The following is a 19,966-nucleotide window of genomic DNA, read 5'->3' on the forward strand; positions in this document are numbered from 1 at the left end:
GATTTCAAAGCAAGTTACCCATCAAATTGTGCAATGTAAAAGTAGCAATAGATTTCATGGTAAAATTGTGAAATTTACTGTGCTTTGTACAGCATTTTTCTCTCAATTAAAAAAACGGTACTTTTTTTTCACTGTAATGAACTGTGGTGCCGTTTTGGCATTTACAGTAATACCTAGAAAAATCTACAGCTGTTGATTTGTGGTACAAAAAAAAGTTTTTTTAAATGGCAGCTCAGGTGCCAAATTTTTACTGTAAAATTGCAGTTTTTATATTTACAGTAAAAACAATGTAAATTTTACAGTAAAATTCTGGCACGTGGGCTGCCTTTTTTTTTTACCATAAAAACAGCATTACTGTTTTTCCATTTACAGTAATATACACTACATTTTGAGGTGAAATTATTGCAACTTACCATATTTTTTTTTTACATTTTAGTTTTTAAAAAATCTACTAGTAAAATGCAAAACTTATCTTACTAAATGTATTATTTCCTTATATTTTGGGAGAAAAAAAAATACATGTACCGCGTGTAATCACAAATTATGTTCAATTAAATATTGTCTAATTATGCAAAAATATATTATCAAACATTCAAAGCATTTTTTAAATAGAAATAAATACTGATAATAATGATTTCAAAGCAAGTTATCCATCAAATTGTGCAATGTAAAAGTAGCAAAATATTTCATGGTAAAATTGTGAAATTTGCTGTGGTTTTTACAGCATTTTTCTCTAAATGAAAAAAAATACTTTTTTTTCCACTGTAATGAACTGTGGTGCCGTTTTGCCATTTACAGTAATACATAGAAAAATCTACAGTTGTTGATTTGCGGTAAAAAAAAAATTAAATTTTTTTTTAAATGGCAGTTCAAGTGCAAAATTTTTACTGTAAAATTGCAGTTTTTTTAATTTACAGAAAAAAAAATTAAATTTTACAGTAAAATTCTGGCAACTGAGCTGCCTTTTTTTTTTTTTTACCATAAAAACAGCAGTACGGTTTTTCCATTTACAGTAATATACACTAAATATTAAAGTGAAATTATTGCAACTTACCATATTTTTTTTACATTATGGTTTAAAAAAAATCTACTAGTAAAATGCATAAAAAAATGGTGTAATAATAGTATTCACTGTTAGACACGGCCCTCTGGGGCCAAACATGACCGCGATGTTTAACATGAATTGATTAACGTGGACCGCGACTTAAACAAGTTGAAAAACTTATTGGGGTGTTACCATTTAGTGGTCGATTGTACGGAAAATGTACTGTACTGTGCAATCTACTAATAAAAGTCTCAAACAATCAAAGATGTGGCCCGCCACTTCATTTTATTTGGCACTCGAAAGCCTGAAAATAATATGTATCAATAAAGTACTGTAACTTTTCTTACTAAATGTATTCTTTCTTTCTATTTTGGGAGAAAAAATATATATGTACTCCATGTAATCGCAAATTATGTTAACTTAAATATTGTCTAATTATGCAAAAATATATTATCAAACATTCAAAGCATTTTTTTAAATAGAAATAAATACTAATAATAATGATTTCAAAGCAAGTTTCCCATCAAATTGTGCTATGTAAAAGTAGCAATAGATTTCATGGTAAAATTGTGAAATCTACAGCTTTTTTCTCTAAATGAAAAAAAATTTACTTTTTTTTACTGTAATAAACTGTGGTGTCGTTTTGGCATTTACAGTAATACACTGAAAAATATACAGTTGTTGATTTGAGGTAAAAAAATAAAAAAAACTATAAAAAACTGGCAGGTCAAGTGCCAAAATTTTACTGTAAATTTTTTTTTTTTATTTACAGTAAAAGAATACATGTACATTTTACAGCAAAATTCTGGCAACTGAGCTGCCTTTTTTTTTTTACCATAAAAACAGCAGTACTCTTTTTCCATTTACAGTAATATACACTACTTTTTGAGGTGAAATTATTGAAACTTACCATATTTTTTTTACATTTTAATTTAAAAAAAATCTACTAGTAAAATGCATACTGTAACCTCTTACTAAATGTATTATTTCCTTATATTTTGGGAGAAAAAAAAATACATGTATTCCGTGTAATCACAAATTATGTTAACTTAAATATTGTCTAATTATGCTAAAATTATATTATCAAACATTCAAACCATTTTAAAATAGAAATAAATACTAATAATAATCATTTCAAAGCAAGTTACCCATCAAATTGTGCAATGTAAAAGTAGCAATAGATTTCATGGTAAAATTGTGAAATTTACTGTGCTTTGTACAGCATTTTTCTCTAAATTAAAAAAACGGTACTTTTTTTTCCACTGTAATGAACTGTGGTGCCGTTTTGGCATTTACAGTAATACCTAGAAAAATCTACAGCTGTTGATTTGTGGTACAAAAAAAAGTTTTTTAAATGGCAGCTCAGGTGCCAAATTTTTACTGTAAAATTGCAGTTTTTATATTTACAGTAAAAACAATAAATGTAAATTTTACAGTAAAATTCTGGCACGTGGGCTGCCTTTTTTTTTTTTTTTTACCATAAAAACAGCATTACTGTTTTTCCATTTACAGTAATATACACTACATTTTGAGGTGAAATTATTGCAACTTACCATATTTTTTTTTTACATTTTAGTTTTTAAAAAATCTACTAGTAAAATGCAAAACCTATCTTACTAAATGTATTATTTCCTTATATTTTGGGAGAAAAAAAAATACATGTACCGCGTGTAATCACAAATTATGTTCAATTAAATATTGTCTAACTATGCAAAAATATATGATCAAACATTGAAAGCATTTTTTAAATAGAAATAAATACTAATAATAATGATTTCAAAGCAAGTTATCCATCAAATTGTGCAATGTAAAAGTAGCAAAATATTTCATGGTAAAATTGTGAAATTTGCTGTGGTTTTTACAGCATTTTTCTCTAAATGAAAAAAAACTACTTTTTTTTCTCACTGTAATGAACTGTGGTGCCGTTTTGCCATTTACAGTAATACATAGAAAAATCTACAGTTGTTGATTTGCGGTAAAAAATAAATAAAAAAATTAAATGGCCGCTCAGGTGCCAAATTTTTACTGTAAAATTGCAGTCTTTTTATTTACAGTAAAAAAATAAATGTAAATTTTACAGTAAAATTCTGGCAACTGAGCTGCCTTTTTTTTTTTTTTACCATAAAAACAGCAGTACGGTTTTTCCATTTACAGTAGTATACACTAAATATTGAAGTGAAATTATTGCAACTTACCATATTTTTTTTACATTATGGTTTAAAAAAAATCTACTAGTAAAATGCATTAAAAAATGGTGTAATAATAGTATTCACTGTTAGACACGGCCCTCTGGGGCCAAACATAACTGCGATGTTTACCATGAATTGATTGTGGACCGCGATTTAACAAGTTGAAAAACTTATTGGGGTGTTACCATTTAGTGGTCAATTGTACGGAATATGTACTGTACTGTGCAATCTACTAATAAAAGTCTCAATCAATCAAAGATGTGGCCCGCCACTTCATTTTATTGGGCACTCGAAAGCCTGAAAATAATATGTATCAATAAAGTACTGTAACTTTTCTTACTAAATGTATTCTTTCTTTCTATTTTGGGAGAAAAAAAAAAAAAAGTACTCCATGTAATCACAAATTATGTTAACTTAAATATTGTGTTATTATGCAAAAATATATTATCAAACATTCAAAGCATTTTTTAAATAAAAATAAATACTGATAATAATGATTTCAAAGCAAGTTATCCATCAAATTGTGCAATGTAAAAGTAGCAAAATATTTCATGGTAAAATTGTGAAATTTGCTGTGGTTTTTACAGCATTTTTCTCTAAATGAAAAAAAAACTACTTTTTTTCCACTGTAATGAACTGTGGTGCCGTTTTGCCATTTACAGTAATACATAGAAAAATCTACAGTTGTTGATTTGCGGTAAAAAAAATAAAAAATTTAAATGGCAGTTCGGGTGCAAAATTTTTACTGTAAAATTGCAGTTTTTTTAAATTTACAGTAAAAAAAATAAATGTAAATTTTACAGTAAAATTCTGGCAACTGAGCTGCCTTTTTTTTTTTTTACCATAAAAACAGCAGTACGATTTTTCCATTTACAGTAATATACACTAAATATTGAAGTGAAATTATTGCAACTTACCATATTTTTTTTACATTATGGTTTAAAAAAAATCTACTAGTAAAATGCATAAAAAAATGGTGTAATAATAGTATTCACTGTTAGACACGGCCCTCTGGGGCCAAACATAACTGCGATGTTTACCATGAATTGATTAACGTGGACCAACTTATTGGGGTGTTACCATTTAGTAGTCAATTGTACGGAATATGTACTGTAATGTGCAATCTACTAATAAAAGTCTCAATCAATCAAAGATGTGGCCCGCCACTTCATTTTATTTGGCACTCGAAAGCCTGAAAATAATATGTATCAATAAAGTACTGTAACTTTTCTTACTAAATGTATTCTTTCTTTCTATTTTGGGAGAAAAAAATAAAAAATGTACTCCATGTAATCGCAAATTATGTTAACTTAAATATTGTGTTATTATGCAAAAATATATTATCAAACATTCAAAGCATTTTTTTTTAAATAGAAATAAATACTAATAATAATGATTTCAAAGCAAGTTTCCCATTAAATTGTGCTATGTAAAAGTAGCAATAGATTTCATGGTAAAATTGTGAAATCTACAGCTTTTTTCTCTAAATGAAAAAAAATTTACTTTTTTTTACTGTAATAAACTGTGGTGTCGTTTTGGCATTTACAGTAATACACTGAAAAATATACAGTAGTTGATTTGAGGTAAAAAATAAAAAAAACTATAAAAAACTGGCAGCTCAAGTGCCAAAATTTTACTGTAAAATGATTATTTTTTTATTTACAGTAAAAAAATACATGTACATTTTACGGCAAAATTCTGGCAACTGAGCTGTCTTTTTTTTTTAACCATAAAAACAGCAGTACTCTTTTTCCATTTACAGTGATATACACTACTTTTTGAGGTGAAATTATTGAAACTTACCATATTTTTTTTACATTTTAATTTAAAAAAAATCTACTAGTAAAATGCATACTGTAACCTCTTACTAAATGTATTATTTCCTTATATTTTGGGAGAAAAAAAATACATGTACTCCGTGTAATCACAAATTATGTTAACTTAAATATTGTCTAATTATGCTAAAATTATATTATCAAACATTCAAACCATTTTAAAATAGAAATAACTACTAATAATAATGATTTCAAAGCAAGTTACCCATCAAATTGTGCAATGTAAAAGTAGCAATAGATTTCATGGTAAAATTGTGAAATTTACTGTGCTTTGTACAGCATTTTTCTCTAAATTAAAAAAACTGTACTTTTTTTCCACTGTAATGAACTGTGGTGCCGTTTTGGCATTTACGGTAATACATAGAAAAATCTACAGCTGTTGATTTGCGGTAAAAAAAAGAAAGAAAAGTTTTTTAAATGGCAGCTCAGGTGCCAAATTTTTACTGTTAAATTGCAGTTTTTTTTATTTACAGTAAAAAAAAAAAAAAGTAAATTTTACAGTAAAATTCTGGCAAGTGGGGTGCCTTTTTATTCTTTTTTACCATAAAAACAGCAGTACTGTTTTTCCATTTACAGTAATATACACTACATTTTGAGGTGAAATTATTGCAACTTACCATTTTTTTTTTTTACATTTTAGTTTTTAAAAAATCTACTAGTAAAATGCAAAACCTATCTTACTAAATGTATTATTTCCTTATATTTTGGGAGAAAAAAAATACATGTACCGCGTGTAATCACAAATTATGTTCAATTAAATATTGTCTAATTATGCAAAAATATATGATCAAACATTGAAAGCATTTTTTAAATAGAAATAAATACTAATAATAATGATTTCAAAGCAAGTTATCCATCAAATTGTGCAATGTAAAAGTAGCAATAGATTTCATGATAAAATTGTGAAATTTACTGTGCTTTTTACAGCATTTTTCTCTAAATGAAAAAAAACAGTACTTTTTTTTACTGTACTAAACTGTGGTGCCATTTTGGCATTTACAGTAATACATAAAAAAAAATGGTATCTCAGGTGCCAAAATGTTACTATATATTACACCATTATACATATTGAAGTGTTTATTACTGTATGGGTGTTTTACAATGGTGGCATCCGGTTACCTTATCCGGGTCAACGGTGATGTGCCAGGCGCAGCTCCTCCCGTTGTCATAGCTACTGGGGTAATGGATGCTGGTGAAGGTGCCCGACTCTGCGGTGAGCTCCTGGGGTCCACCGCATCTTGAGTCCGGCCCTGGGAAGAGGTGTGGAACAGGGATGACAGATTTGCTGACCATTAGGAGCATGACTGTTTTTTTTGTTTTTGTTTTTTAGAAAGTTGCTATTTTTGTGACTGAACAAGCTCGTACTCTTCCTGCAAGACCTTACAAATAAATATACAGTGCATCCAGAAATTATTCACAGTTTTCCACATTTTGTTATGCTACATCCTAATACAAAAAAAATCTAATAACTTACGTTTTGTCCTCAAAATTCTACACACAATACCCCATATACTTCCCAACTTTTCTTGTAGTCAGACAATTTGTTTGTTATACAAACCCCGTTTGCATATGAGTTGGGAAATTGTGTTAGATGTACATTTAAACGGAATACAATGATTTGCAAATCATTTTTAACCCATATTCAATTGCATGCACTACAAAGACAAGATATTTGATGTTCAAACTCATAAACTTTTTTTTTTTTTTGCAAATAATAATTAACTTAGAATTTCATGGCTGCAACACGTGCCAAAGTAGTTGGGAAAGGGCATGTTCACCACTGTGTTACATCACCTTTTCTTTTAACAACAACTCAGTAAAGGTTTGGGAACTGAGGAAACTAATTGTTGAAGCTTTCAAAGTGGAATTATTTCCCATTCTTGTTTTATGTACAGCTTCAGTCGTTCAACAGTCCGGGGTCTCCGCTGTCGTATTTTACGCTTCATAATGCGCCACATATTTTCGATGGGAGACGGGTCTGGACTGCAGGCGGCCCAGGAAAGTACCCGCACTCTTTTTTTTACGAAGCCACGCTGTTGTAACACGTGCTGAATGTGGCTTGGCATTGTCTTGCTGAAATAAGCAGGGGCGTCCATGAAAAAGACAGCGCTTAGATGGCAGCATATGTTGTTCCAAAATCTGTATGTACCTTTCATCATTAATAGTGCCTTCACAGATGTGTAAGTTACCCATGCCTTGGGCACTAATGCACCCCCATACCATCACAGATGCTGGCTTTTCAACTTTGCGTCGATAACAGTCTGGATGGTTAGCTTCTCCTTTGGTCCGGATGACACGATGTCGAATATTTCCAAAAACAATTTGAAATGTGAACTCGTCAGACCCAAGAACACTTTTCCACTTTGCATGAGTCCGTCTTAGATGATCTCGGGCCCAGAGAAGCCGGCGGCGTTTCTGGATGTTGTTGATAAATGGCTTTGGCTTTGCATAGTAGAGCTTTAACTTGCACTTACAGATGTAGCGACCAACTGTATTTAGTGACAGTGGTTTTCTGAAGTGTTCCTGAGCCCATGTGGTGATATCCTTTAGAGATTGATGTCGGTTTTTGATACAGGGCCGTCTGAGGGATCGAAGGTCACGGTCATTCAATGTTGGTTTCCGGCCATGCCGCTTACGTGGAGTGATTTCTCCAGATTCTCTGAACCTTTTGATGATACTATGGACCGTAGATGTTGAAATCCCTAAAATTTCTTGCAATTGCACTTTGGGAAACGTTGTTCTTAAACTGTTTGACTATTTGCTCACGCAGTTGTGGACAAAGGGGTGTACCTCGCCCCATCCTTTCTTGTGAAAGACTGAGCATTTTTTGGGAAGCTGTTTTTATACCCAATCATGGCACCCACCTGTTCCCAATTAGCCTGCACACCTGTGGGATGTTCCAAATAAGTGTTTGATGAGCATTCCTCAACTTTCTCAGTCTTTTTTGCCACTCGTGCCAGCTTTTTTGAAACATGTTGCAGGCATCGAATTCCAAATGAGCTAATATTTGCAAAAAATAACAAAGTTTTCCAGTTGAACATGAAATATCTTGTCTTTGCCGTATATTCAATTGAATATAAGTTGAAAAGGTTTTGCAAATGATTGTATCCTCTTTTTATTTACCATTTACGCAATGTGCCAACTTCACTGGTTTTGGGGGTTTGAAAAACAAGGGTGAGAAAAGCAGAATAGTATAAACAGGAAGTTGTTTAAAGTTTGCTGAGTCACAGTCAAAGCAGCAATATCAGGAGTTAGCTTCACGTAACAATTAGGAAATGGAAAAAATGAGATAAACCTTTGCATTGGTCTTTACCACTAACTACTAACAGTGGTTTACTTATTTGTACTTTTGATGGCGACAGTTTGACCCTGGAACAGATTATTCGTATTGTCCTCTATGGGAAGAAAAAGGTTAATTACAGTAAATAAAATGAAATAAAATAAAACACTCACTAATGCCATCAGCACGGCTAGATTCAAAAACGTTTTTTGGTTAAGCAACCCAATGCTTTTCGGTCCGTGTACCTTCCGTTTATTCTATTTACAATTCGGAAACGCAAATTAAACAAAATTAGGGCCGTTTTTCGATTTTTATTATATAAGGCAGATTTGAAACAAACACAAAAGGGTTGCCATCAAATTGGATTTTAAGCTCTTTTCCTTTTATGGATTTTTATTTGTTACATCTAAACACAAAAATCGAATATATGTTCATCCAAAATGCAAAAATGCGTGGTTACCTGTGTGATGACAACTTGAACCGGAAGCAGTATTTTAGCTCCGTGTACGTTCATTCTATTTCCAATTCTTAAATGCAAATAAAAAAATCTAATTTCGGGGCCATTTTTTTCTATTTTCATTTCTGAAACAAAAGTTGGACAACTATTTAAGGAGACTATTTTAAAACGACAATAGAAGTCCTCCTGAACAAATATGTTAGCGTTATGCTAAACACATGCTAAACACAAAGGAAAAGCTAAAATACTGCTTCCGGTTCAAGTTGTCGTTACACAGATAACCACACATTTTTGCATTTTGGATGAACATATATTCGATTTTTGTGTTTAGCTGGAAAATTCAAATCCATGAAAGGAAAACAGCACAAAAATCAAAGTTTATGGCAATATTTTAATGAAAATCAACCCCTTTTTGTTTGTTTCAAATCTGTATAATACAAAATCGAAAAACGGCCCTAATTTTATTTTTTGATTTGCGTTTCAGAATTGGAAATATAATGAACGTTAACAAACCTTTTTCCTTTTAGGGATTTAAATTTTTGCAGATAAACACAAAAAAAATCGAAAAACATGTTCATCATCATCATCATCATCGTTACCTGTGTGATGACAACTTGAACCGGAAGCAGTATTTTAGCTCCGTGTACCTTCCGTTCATTCTATTTCCAATTCTTAAATGCAAATAAAAAATCTAATTTCGGGGCCATTTTTTTCTATTTTCATTTCTAAAACAAAAGTTGGACAACTATTTAAGGAGACTATTTTAAAACGACAATAGAACTCCTCTTGAGCAAATATGTTAGCGTTATGCTAAACACATGCTAAACACAAAGGAAAAGCTAAAATACTGCTTCCGGTTCAAGTTGTCGTTACACAGACAACCACACATTTTTGCATTTTGGATGAACATATATTCGATTTTTGTGTTTAGCTGGAAAATTCAAATCCATGAAAGGAAAACAGCACAAAAATCCAAGTTTATGGCAATATTTTAATGAAAATCAAGCCCTTTTTGTTTGTTTCAAATCTGCCATATATAGGTATAATACAAAATCGAAAAACGGCCCTAATTTTATTTTTTGATTTGCGTTTCAGAATTGGAAATATAATGAACGGAAGGTACACAAACCTTTTTCCTTTTAGGGATTTAAATTTTTGCAGATAAACACAAAAAAAATCGAAAAACATGTTCATCATCATCATCGTTACCTGTGTGATGACAACTTGAACCGGAAGCAGTATTTTAGCTCCGTTAAATGCAAATTAAAAAAACGAATTTCGGGGCCATTTTTTTCTATTTTCATTTCTGAAACAAATGTTGGACAACTATTTAATGACACTTTTTTTTTTTTTAAACAGTAGGACTCCTGAAGTTAGCTTGTGCTAAAAACATGCTAAACGCAAAGGAAAAGCTAAAATACTGCTTCCGGTTCAATTTGTCATCACACATAACCACGCATTTTTGCATTTGTATTAACATAAATTGGATTTTTGTGTTTATATGGGGATAAAAAAAAAATTCATAAGGAAAACAGCACAAAACCCAATTTTATAGCAATATTTTAATGAAAATTAACCCTTTTTTGTTTGTTTTAAAATCCACCATATATGATAAAAATCGAAAGACGGCCCTAATTTTTTATTTTCGTTTCATAATTGGAAATAGAATGAACGGAAGGTACACGGACCAGACGTCCCCATTAACTATAGAAGGGTTCACATTTGGTATTTTTTTATAAATGACTGTAACAGAAATGTTTGTCAACATTATTATGCTCCAAGCAAAAATGTTTCTACATAAATGTCGATTTATGAAAGTAAAACCTACATTTTCTAATTGGCTTAATAATTCTAAAAAGATCAATTAAATCTTGGAAAATGATTAAAAATACAAAAACCCTGAAATTGATTTCGTTATTGCAGAAATTTTAAGTGATTTAGATTAGCCTTTTTTTGAATTTTGTATCTCATCCTATTTTTTATTATTATTCATCGTTATTTTCTTTATATATTCTATTTGCATTTGCTTTAGTTTTCTTTTCTTTAAATGTTTGCGAAAGACAGTATTTGCTCAAACTGATGGATGTTTGAAATTGTTGAAATTTGTTGAAAGTGCCTTGGTTTTTATGTATATTGAGAATATATGTTCAATAAAAAAAAAAATACAAAAATTTAAATAATCTGTGTGATGACAAATTGAACCAGAAACACAAAAATCGAAAAACATGTTCATCCAAAATGCAAAAATGCGTGGTTATCTGTGTTATGACAAATTGAACCTGAAGCGGCATTTTAGCTTTTCCTTTGTGTTTAGCATGTTTTTAGCATAACGCTAACATCTTTGGCCCGTGTACCTTCCGTTCATTCTATTTTCGATTCTTAAACGCAAATCAAAAAACAAATTTAGGGCCATTATTTGATTTTTATTATATATGGCAGATTTTAAAACAAACAAAAAAGGGTTGATTTTCATTAAAATATTGCCATAAAATTGGATTTTGTGCTGTTTTCTTTTCGTGGATTTTAATTTTTCCAGATAAATAAAAAAATCGAATATATGTTCATCCAAAATGCAAAAAATTGTGTTTATCTGTGTGCTGGAAAATTGAACCGGAAGCAGTATTTTAGCTTTTCCTTTGCGTTTAGCATGTTTTTAGCATAACGCTAACATCAGAAATCACCACGAACCACTCCACTGACTATCTGACCGACCACATCAAACATGAGGTGGACGCGGGCAAACACTGTGGCATGGTCATGCTGGACCTTCAGAAGGCCTTTGACACCGTGAACCACGCTATACTGTTGGATAAGCTCAGAGAAATCGGAATTGACAAAACCTCATCGAGCTGGATGCAATCTTACTTGGAGGGGAGGAAACAGGTGGTAGAGGTGAACGGCACCGTGTCCCCCCCCCCTCTCAGTAAGCTGTGGAGTCCCCCAAGGCAGTATATTAGGGCCTTTACTGTTCCTAGTATACATAAACGACTTGTCATCAGCATGTGACTGTGAATTGTTCTTGTTTGCGGATGACTCGGCCCTGCTGGTATCCGGCAAGGACAAGTCACAGGTGGAAAAAATCCTCAGTGCTGAACTCCGTAGTAATTGCATCTGGTCTTGCTGACAACAAGCTATCCATACACTTGGGTAAAACGGAATCTATCCTGTTTGGGTCCCAAATCAATCTCAAAAAAGTCAGTGACTTCACTATAAAAGTGGGTGACATTGTTCTCACCAGGAAAGATGAGGTCACCTACCTAGGTTCCATTCTAGAGGCTAATCTTTCCAGTGATAAAATGGCAACCAAGGTAATCAGAAAGGTCAACCAACCAACGAGATTTCTCTACAGAATCTCCTTTCTGGTTAACAAAAGCACCATGAAGATTCTAGCGGGAACTCTCGTTCAACCCTTTTTCGATTACGCTTGCACCTCCTGGTACCCCAGCACCTCCAAAACCCTCAAATCTAGACTCCAAACATACCAGAACAAGCTAGTCAGATTACTTCTAGACCTCCACCCCAGATCACACCTCACTCCTACCCACTTCTTCAAAGTGGGCTGGCTCAGGGTGGAGGACAGAATAAAACAACTTGCACTGAGCCTAGTCTATAAAATCCGCTCCACCTCCCTGATACCGAAGTACATGTCAAACTACTTCCTTAACTTAAATGACCGCCATAACCACAACACCAGGGGAAGCTCCACTAACCACATTAAACCCAGATTCCGATCTAACAAAGGTCTTAACTCATTCTCCGTCTATGCCACATCAATATGGAATGCACTCCCAACAGGTATAAAAGAAAGTGCATCTCTATCCTCCTTCAAACCCGCACTAAAACAACACCTCCAGGCAACTTCAACCCTTGACTAACACCCTCCCCCCACCACATCCCACCTCCCCGGATTGTAAGTAACCAAATGTAAATAATCAAATGTATATACTTGTTCTTATGCTATCTGAACTCACGTTGTTCACTGCTCGCTGTACATATCCTACCAAGTCAGACCTACATTGTTTCAATGCCCATTTCTCTGATGATGCAATTGTTGAAGACTGAAGTGCTGATATCAACCAAACCCTCCTCATCCCACCCCCCGGATTGTAAATAATGTAAATAATTCAATGTATATACTCTGATGATTAACTTGTGTGATGACTGTATTATGATGATAGTATATATTTGTACCATGAATTGATCTACGTGGACCCCGACTTAAACAAGTTGAAAAGCTTATTGGGGTGTTACCATTTAGTGGTCAATTGTACGGAATATGTACTGAACTGTGCGATCTACTAATAAAAGTTTCAATCAATCAATTTTTTTCCCCGCAGGAGTCCTATTGTCGTTTAAAAAAAGTCTCATTAAATAGTTGTCCAACTTTTGTTTCAGAAATGAAAATAGAAATAAAATGGCCCGAAATTAGTTTTTTGATTTGCATTTAAGAATTGGAAATAGAATGACCGAAAGATGCATGGACCCTTTTGTCTGGTGGAAGTTCGGCTTTTTTTTTTTTTCTACCTCAAAGAATTACTCACCCCCAAATCCTCCACACAACACCTCCGCTCCGGACAGGCTAACCTCCTCCAACCTCCGAGGACAAAGCTACGAACAATGGGAGACCGGGCTTTCTGCTCCGCCGCTCCCAGTCTGTGGAACGCTCTCCCTGACCACCTGAGGGCACCACAGACTGTGGAGGCTTTTAATAAAGGCTTAAAACCCTTCTTTTTAAAGAAGCCTTTTTTTATTTTTAGATATATGCATACTAGTTCTAGCTATTTGGCTGTTCTAGTTTTTATTTTTATTTATTATCTTTTTATTTTTATTTTTTAATACACTGTAGCACTTTGAGGTTGTTCACACAATGTAAAGTGCTTTTTACAAATAAAATCTATTATTATTAGGGACCGCAATGTCCCTTTGGGACAGAGGACCCTATTGTATTTCGTGCGTTTTATTATTATTATTATTCCGTCGCCTCTTAGAGCTCTAATTTCACCCCCTTAACATGCTTCAAAACTCACCATATTTGACACACACATCAGGACTGGCGAACATGGCCATCTAATCAAAAAACCAAACCCCAAAACTCAAAATTGCGCTCTAGCGCCCCCTAGGAAAAAACACAGACAAAACTGCTTGTAACATCCAGTAGGAATGTCGTAGAGACATGAAACAAAAACCTCTATGTAGGTCTGCCTTAGACCTAGATTTCATACATTGACAACAGGAAGTTGGCAATTCCCCCTTCAAAACAAATGTTTCGTAAAAACAGTCACTTTTGCCTCTTTGAGCTGTAATTTGAACCCCTTAACATGCTTCAAAACTCACCAAACTGGACACACACATCAGGACTGCCAGAAATTGTGATCTAATAAAAAAAAACCAACCCCAAAACTCTAAATTGCGCTCTAGCGCCCCCTAGGAAGAAAACACAGACACAACTGCTCCTAGGAAGAAAACTCAGACAAAACTGCCTGTAACTTCCAGTAGGAATGTCTTAGAGACATGAAACAAAAACCTCTATGTAGGTCTCACTTAGACCTACATTTCATATAATGACAACCCCCAGCAAAAATCAACAGGAAGATTGCAATTCCCCCTTCAAAACAAAAGTTTTGTAAAAACCGGTCACCTTTTTTTAAACATTATCTCCTCTGAGCGCGTTTGTCGTGTCGGCTTCAAACTAGCACAGGAGAGAGATTGAACCCATCTGATTAAAATTTGACGAAAGAGTTTTAATTACTGCTCTGGTTTGGATTTTATGTGCCGTCAAAGTCGGTCCCGTCCATCGCTGCTTGCAGCTTTAATTATTATTATTATTTTGCAGTAATACTGCAGTATCTCATAAAATTGCCGTTTCCTTGGAAATCCATCATGCTGTACTTACCCTCTTGGTCAGTGGTGGAGGCAGCCTCTTGGTCCACGAAGTAGAGGGTCACCAGGGCAACGCACACGCCGGTCATCACGACAAAGAGGAAGATCAGCCATTTTTCCAAGGTGCTCAAGCCAAATCTCTTCTCCAGCTTCATTTTTGCCCTCTTGCTCCAAACTGAGCACCTGCAGGTCTACCAACTCACGAGTCCATTGTGTGAACTTTGGCCCTCCAGGGTGGTATCACACGTATGTATCAGAACAGTTAATGAGTAATGGTGATTATCTTATAAGAGATAGTGCATTATGGGTAACTCTGAATAATGCATTGACTAACATGAGAGAAAATTCCATAGAAATCATTGGAAACACTAAAAATACCCTACAAACTTTTAAATAAATAGTTTTCACTTTTAAATCAGTATTTAAGGTCTAATTGTGAATGTATTGCAGCCCTTAACGAAATACTTTTGCATATTTATCATGAGTTATTATTTAATATAATTAATTTTTTTGGTAGTTGCAGTCATTGTGGCAATAGTATAGTATGTAACATAATAAACACAATGTTACTAACTGTATTTAAATGCACAAAATAAATAGACAATAATAAATTGAAAACAAATAAATAACACATTTTAAATATGTACTTGCTCATACTATGTAGTGGTTTCAGAGGGGACCGGGCGACTTAGGTAAGGTGTTGATGCATATATATTAAACACTTTTTTATGACAATATTAAATACAACTAATAACACAAATAATGAAGCTTGGTTGAAATATACAGTTCAGGCCAAAAGTTTGGGCACACCTTCTCATTTCTATGTGTTTTCTTTATTTTCATGACTATTTACATTGTAGATTGTCACATCAAAACTATGAATAAACACACAAAGTTATGTACTTAACAAAAAAAGGTGAAATAACTCTAAAAATGTTTTATATTCTAGTTTCTTCAAAATAGCCACCCCTTTGCTCTGATTACTGCTTTGCACACTCTTGGCATTCTCTGGATGAGCTTCAAGCACACCCGTGAAGTGAAAACCATTTCAGGTGACTACCTCTTGAAGCTTTAACATCAAAACTGTGGCCGCCATCATGATGTGCAGTGCCGTTTTTAAATGAACGTACGTCTTGAACTGTACAAAGTATTTCAATGGTCAAAATCCGCACTTTTGAGTGTTATAGGAGTTATTACGGTAATCTACGTCGCAGCAGCTCAAACGAAGGACAAACCAAAGTGGGCGGAGTTTGTTTTCAGAGCAGCCAGCCTGAACCACGTGTGTCATGAACAGAGGCGGAAGCAGATTTTTACGTGATTATATATTATATTGTAGGTGTTTATCACACTTTACATTCATATTTTGTTATTTTTTACATTTTGGTTGAAAAGGATGTCTATGGAGGAGCTGGTCTGAGAAGTAAAAGAGGAGCGACGTTCATATGTTGTTAATATTCAGTGTTTTACTGTTCATAGTTAATATTGTAAATCCCACTTTCTTTGTTTTCATGTACATTTTGGGTGTCCCATTCAGTAAAAAACTGTAAAATGATCTTCCATTTTTTTGAGGTGGTCCGTCATAATGTTTTTAGAACTCTATCGGACATTGTGACTTTTAGTATTAGTGTTCCTAGGAAAAAGGTACCCAAACACACATACTGTACAGCAGGTTTTTACAGATAAATGTGTATATATCATTTCCACCGGGGGTCAGAAAAAAGGATTGAAAATGGAAAAGATGGGGGAAAAATATTTTTTTTGTTTTAGTATGTGACACATGACACAAACCTTCCCAATTGTTAGAAAGCCCACTGTTTAATATGTTTGTGTGTATGCTGTGTGTATGCTTCTCTGATGAGAGTATTTGGGGAACATCGTTTTGTCCTACTAATTTCGGCGGTTCTTGAACTCACCATAGTGTGGACTGTGTGGAGAATGCATACTGTATATGTTTAAGAGTACTTTCTTTACTCATAGTCATGTTTAAATCAGCTAGTGTTTTTCCATTTGTACTCTTTCTATTTTTTTAGGAATATGTCCGCAAGTAAACTTTGTGTGTTACCTTGAAGGTTTGCAATGTAGGGGTTGGAGTACTCTCTTATATCTTATCTGTAGTAGAACAATGAGCCTGTGTTCCTTTCTGAAGAGGGTGGGGGATGTGTGCATATTCAAGAAGTTGTCTCTTCCTGTTTGAATGTTAGACCAATTCGAGAAGCCGGTATGAATGTATTGGTGTGGACTGGTCTCCTGAAGCTTCAGTAAAACTTGATAATATTCCTATTCTGTCTTGATGGCCCTTCTTACTCTGCATATATGTCATCTGAAAGAAGTTGGGATTGACCAGTGACTTTAATTCCCTGAGAGGGAATACTGGCCAGAGGCAACAATTGTGACGCAAACATTTTTTTTTACATGTAAAATCTTCCACTCCTTTGTCTCATTTTGTCCACCAAATGTTTTATACTGTGTGTAAATGCACAAAAGGTACACTTTGTTGATGTTATTGACTTGTTGGAGTGTTAATCAGGCATATTTGGTCAGTGCATGACGGCAAGCTAATCAATGCTAACATGCTATTCAGGCTAGCTGTATGTACATATTGCATCATCATGCCTCATTTGTAGGCATATTTGAGCTAATTTAATATCCTTTACTTTTATCCTCTTTGTATATAATTTAGTTTTGCGTGTCTCATGACACATTACAGCACATCACCCCTGTTCTGCAGCAACTCCACTGGCTACCCATCAAACATCGTATCCACTTTAAAATAATTCTCACTTTCAAAGCCATCCATAACCTCTCTCCATCTGATCTTTCTGACCTGATCCATGTCGCCACGCCCTCACGTTCCCTAAGATCCTATTCATCTGACTGTCCCTTTATTTAAACTGTCCACAATGGGTGTCTGAGCTTTCAGCCGCTCTGCCCCACATCTTTGGAACTCTTTGCCACCAGACCTTTGTAACTTAGACTCAATATCCCTCTTCAAATCAAGACTCAAAACACACCTATTCCTGACTGCTTATTCATTGTAATCATATTTTCTTCTCTATCTTTGTTGTTGTTATTATTGTTGTTGTTTTTATCCAATTTGATTTTATTGTTTTGATTTTGTACAGTGTCCTTGAGTGCCCAGAAAGGCACCTTATAAATAAAATGTATTATTATTATTATTATTATCTGTATGTAATATTGGCTGCATTTCTGATAGTTGTTTGTGTGCCATGTTGTTCCAGACCACAGCAAACATTACCTGGCTTGCCAAAGATTGTAATAAATCTATTAAAAGACAAAAATGTGTAGAATAAATATTACATTTCAACATTTATGTCAACGAAGATTTGCTTCAGCCTGCAACACATACCGTATTTTTCGGAGTATAAGTCGCTCCGGAGTATAAGTCGCACCGGCCGAAAATGCATAATAAAGAAGGGAAAAAACATATATAAGTCACACTGGAGTATAAGTCGCATTTTTTGGGGAAATGTATTTGATAAAAGCCAACACCAAGAATAGACATTTGAAAGGCAATTTAAAATAAATAAAGAATAGTGAACAACAGGCTGAATAAGTGTACGTTATATGAGGCATAAATAACCAACTGGTATGTTAATGTAACATATTATGGTAAGAGTCATTCAAATAACTATAACATATAGAACATGCTATACGTTTACCAAACAATCTGTCACTCCTAATCGCTAAATCCCATGAAATCTTATACGTCTAGTCCAGGGGTCGGCAACCCAAAATGTAGAAGGAGCCATATTGGACCAAAAATACAAAAAAAAAATCTGTCTGGAGCCGCAAAAAATTAAAAGCCATATTACATACAGATAGTGTGTCATGAGATATAAATTGAATTAAGAGGACTTATAGGAAACTAAATGACCTCAAATATAGCTACAAATGAGGCATAATGATGCAATATGTACATATAGCTAGCCTAAATAGCATGTTAGCATCGAGTAGCTTGCAGTCATGCAGTGACCAAATATGTCTGATTAGCATTCCACACAAGTCAATAACATCAACAAAACTCACCTTTCGTGCACAACCTTAAGTTTGGTGGACAAAATGAGACAGGAAAAGAAGTGGCATAAAACACGTCCTAGAAAGTCGGAGATAGTTATACATGTAAACAAACTACGGTGAGTTCAAGGACCACCAAAATTAGTAGGACAAAACGGCGCTCGCCAAATACGGTACTCGAATCAGTGAAGCATGTTTAATATAAACAGTGTGCTTTGTAAAAATTAGGGAGGTTTGTGTCATGTTTGTCCTCCTACAGAAAGCATATTAAAACAAAAAATAGATTTTTTTCCCCTCATCTTTTTCCATTTTTCATACATTTTTGAAAAAGCTCCAGAGAGCCACTAGGGCGGCGCTAAAGAGCCGCATGCGGCTCTAGAGCCGCGGGTTGCCGACCCCTGGTCTAGTCTCTTACATGAATGAGATAAATAATTTTATTTGATATTTTACGCTAATGTGTTAATAATTTTACACATAAGTCGCTCCTGAGTATAAGTCGGACAAATAATGAAAAAAACTGTGACTTATAGTCCGAAAAATACGGTAGTCATTTTAATAGTAGGCTAATATAGACACTTACGTCAGACTTACATAAGGCTTTACATTTTTTTTGCGGCTCCAGACAGATTTTTTTTTTGTATTTTTGGTCCAATATGGCTCTTTCGACGTTTTGGGTTGCCGACACGATTTATACACACACACACACACACACACATACACCTTGGCCCCCCCAGACATATTTTTTTCTCTCAATGTGGCCCCTAAGTCAAAATATTTGCCCAGCTCTGTTATGTTATGTTCTGGCATTGTCTTAATATAAAAACTTTATGCAACAATTGCAGCGGGACTTTGAATGGTTTAATTTGGCGTGAATGTTAGCGCTAACAAGACATGGAAGGTGTCCTGGCTGGTCCATCAAATATAATACACCACTTCGGTAAGTGATGGGAGGTCGCCATGGCAACAACAATAAGGATGAAAGCCAATGTAATATAATTATTATTTTTTTATTTTTTTTTAATAGGACAAACTTTTACTTATTGTTGCTTTAATGAGTTTCTCAAGTGCAGGAGAAGTCTCCATCTAAAAAGCTGTAAATATCAAATGCACGGGGGTTAATCCCTACTCTTCCATTCTTAACAGATAAGTACTTTTTTTTCATTTTCTCTCCACGACAGAGTTGGATGACGGAACAAAAGCAGCTTATCGCTCTGAGGGGACACGAAGACGAGGCAAAAAGGGGGG

The 19,966-nt window shown here is 34.0% G+C and overlaps 1 protein-coding gene across 1 annotated transcript in view; it reads right to left on the bottom strand.

Moving 5' to 3' along the window:
• Positions 1-14,983, bottom strand: part of LOC133570206 (ovochymase-2) — a 72,553-nt gene extending 57,570 nt beyond the window's left edge. Inside the window, exons 1-2 of the mRNA XM_061922977.1 lie at positions 14,696-14,983; positions 6,189-6,306 (exon numbers count right to left, since the gene is read on the bottom strand). Coding sequence (XP_061778961.1) covers positions 6,189-6,306; positions 14,696-14,841 — 264 coding nt within the window. The 5' untranslated portion in view covers positions 14,842-14,983. The remainder of the gene's footprint in view (positions 1-6,188; positions 6,307-14,695) is intronic.
• Between the last annotated feature and the right edge of the window lie 4,983 nt (positions 14,984-19,966).

Source organism: Nerophis lumbriciformis, linkage group LG27, assembly GCF_033978685.3.
Source record: "Nerophis lumbriciformis linkage group LG27, RoL_Nlum_v2.1, whole genome shotgun sequence".
NCBI classification, from domain to species: domain Eukaryota; kingdom Metazoa; phylum Chordata; class Actinopteri; order Syngnathiformes; family Syngnathidae; genus Nerophis; species Nerophis lumbriciformis.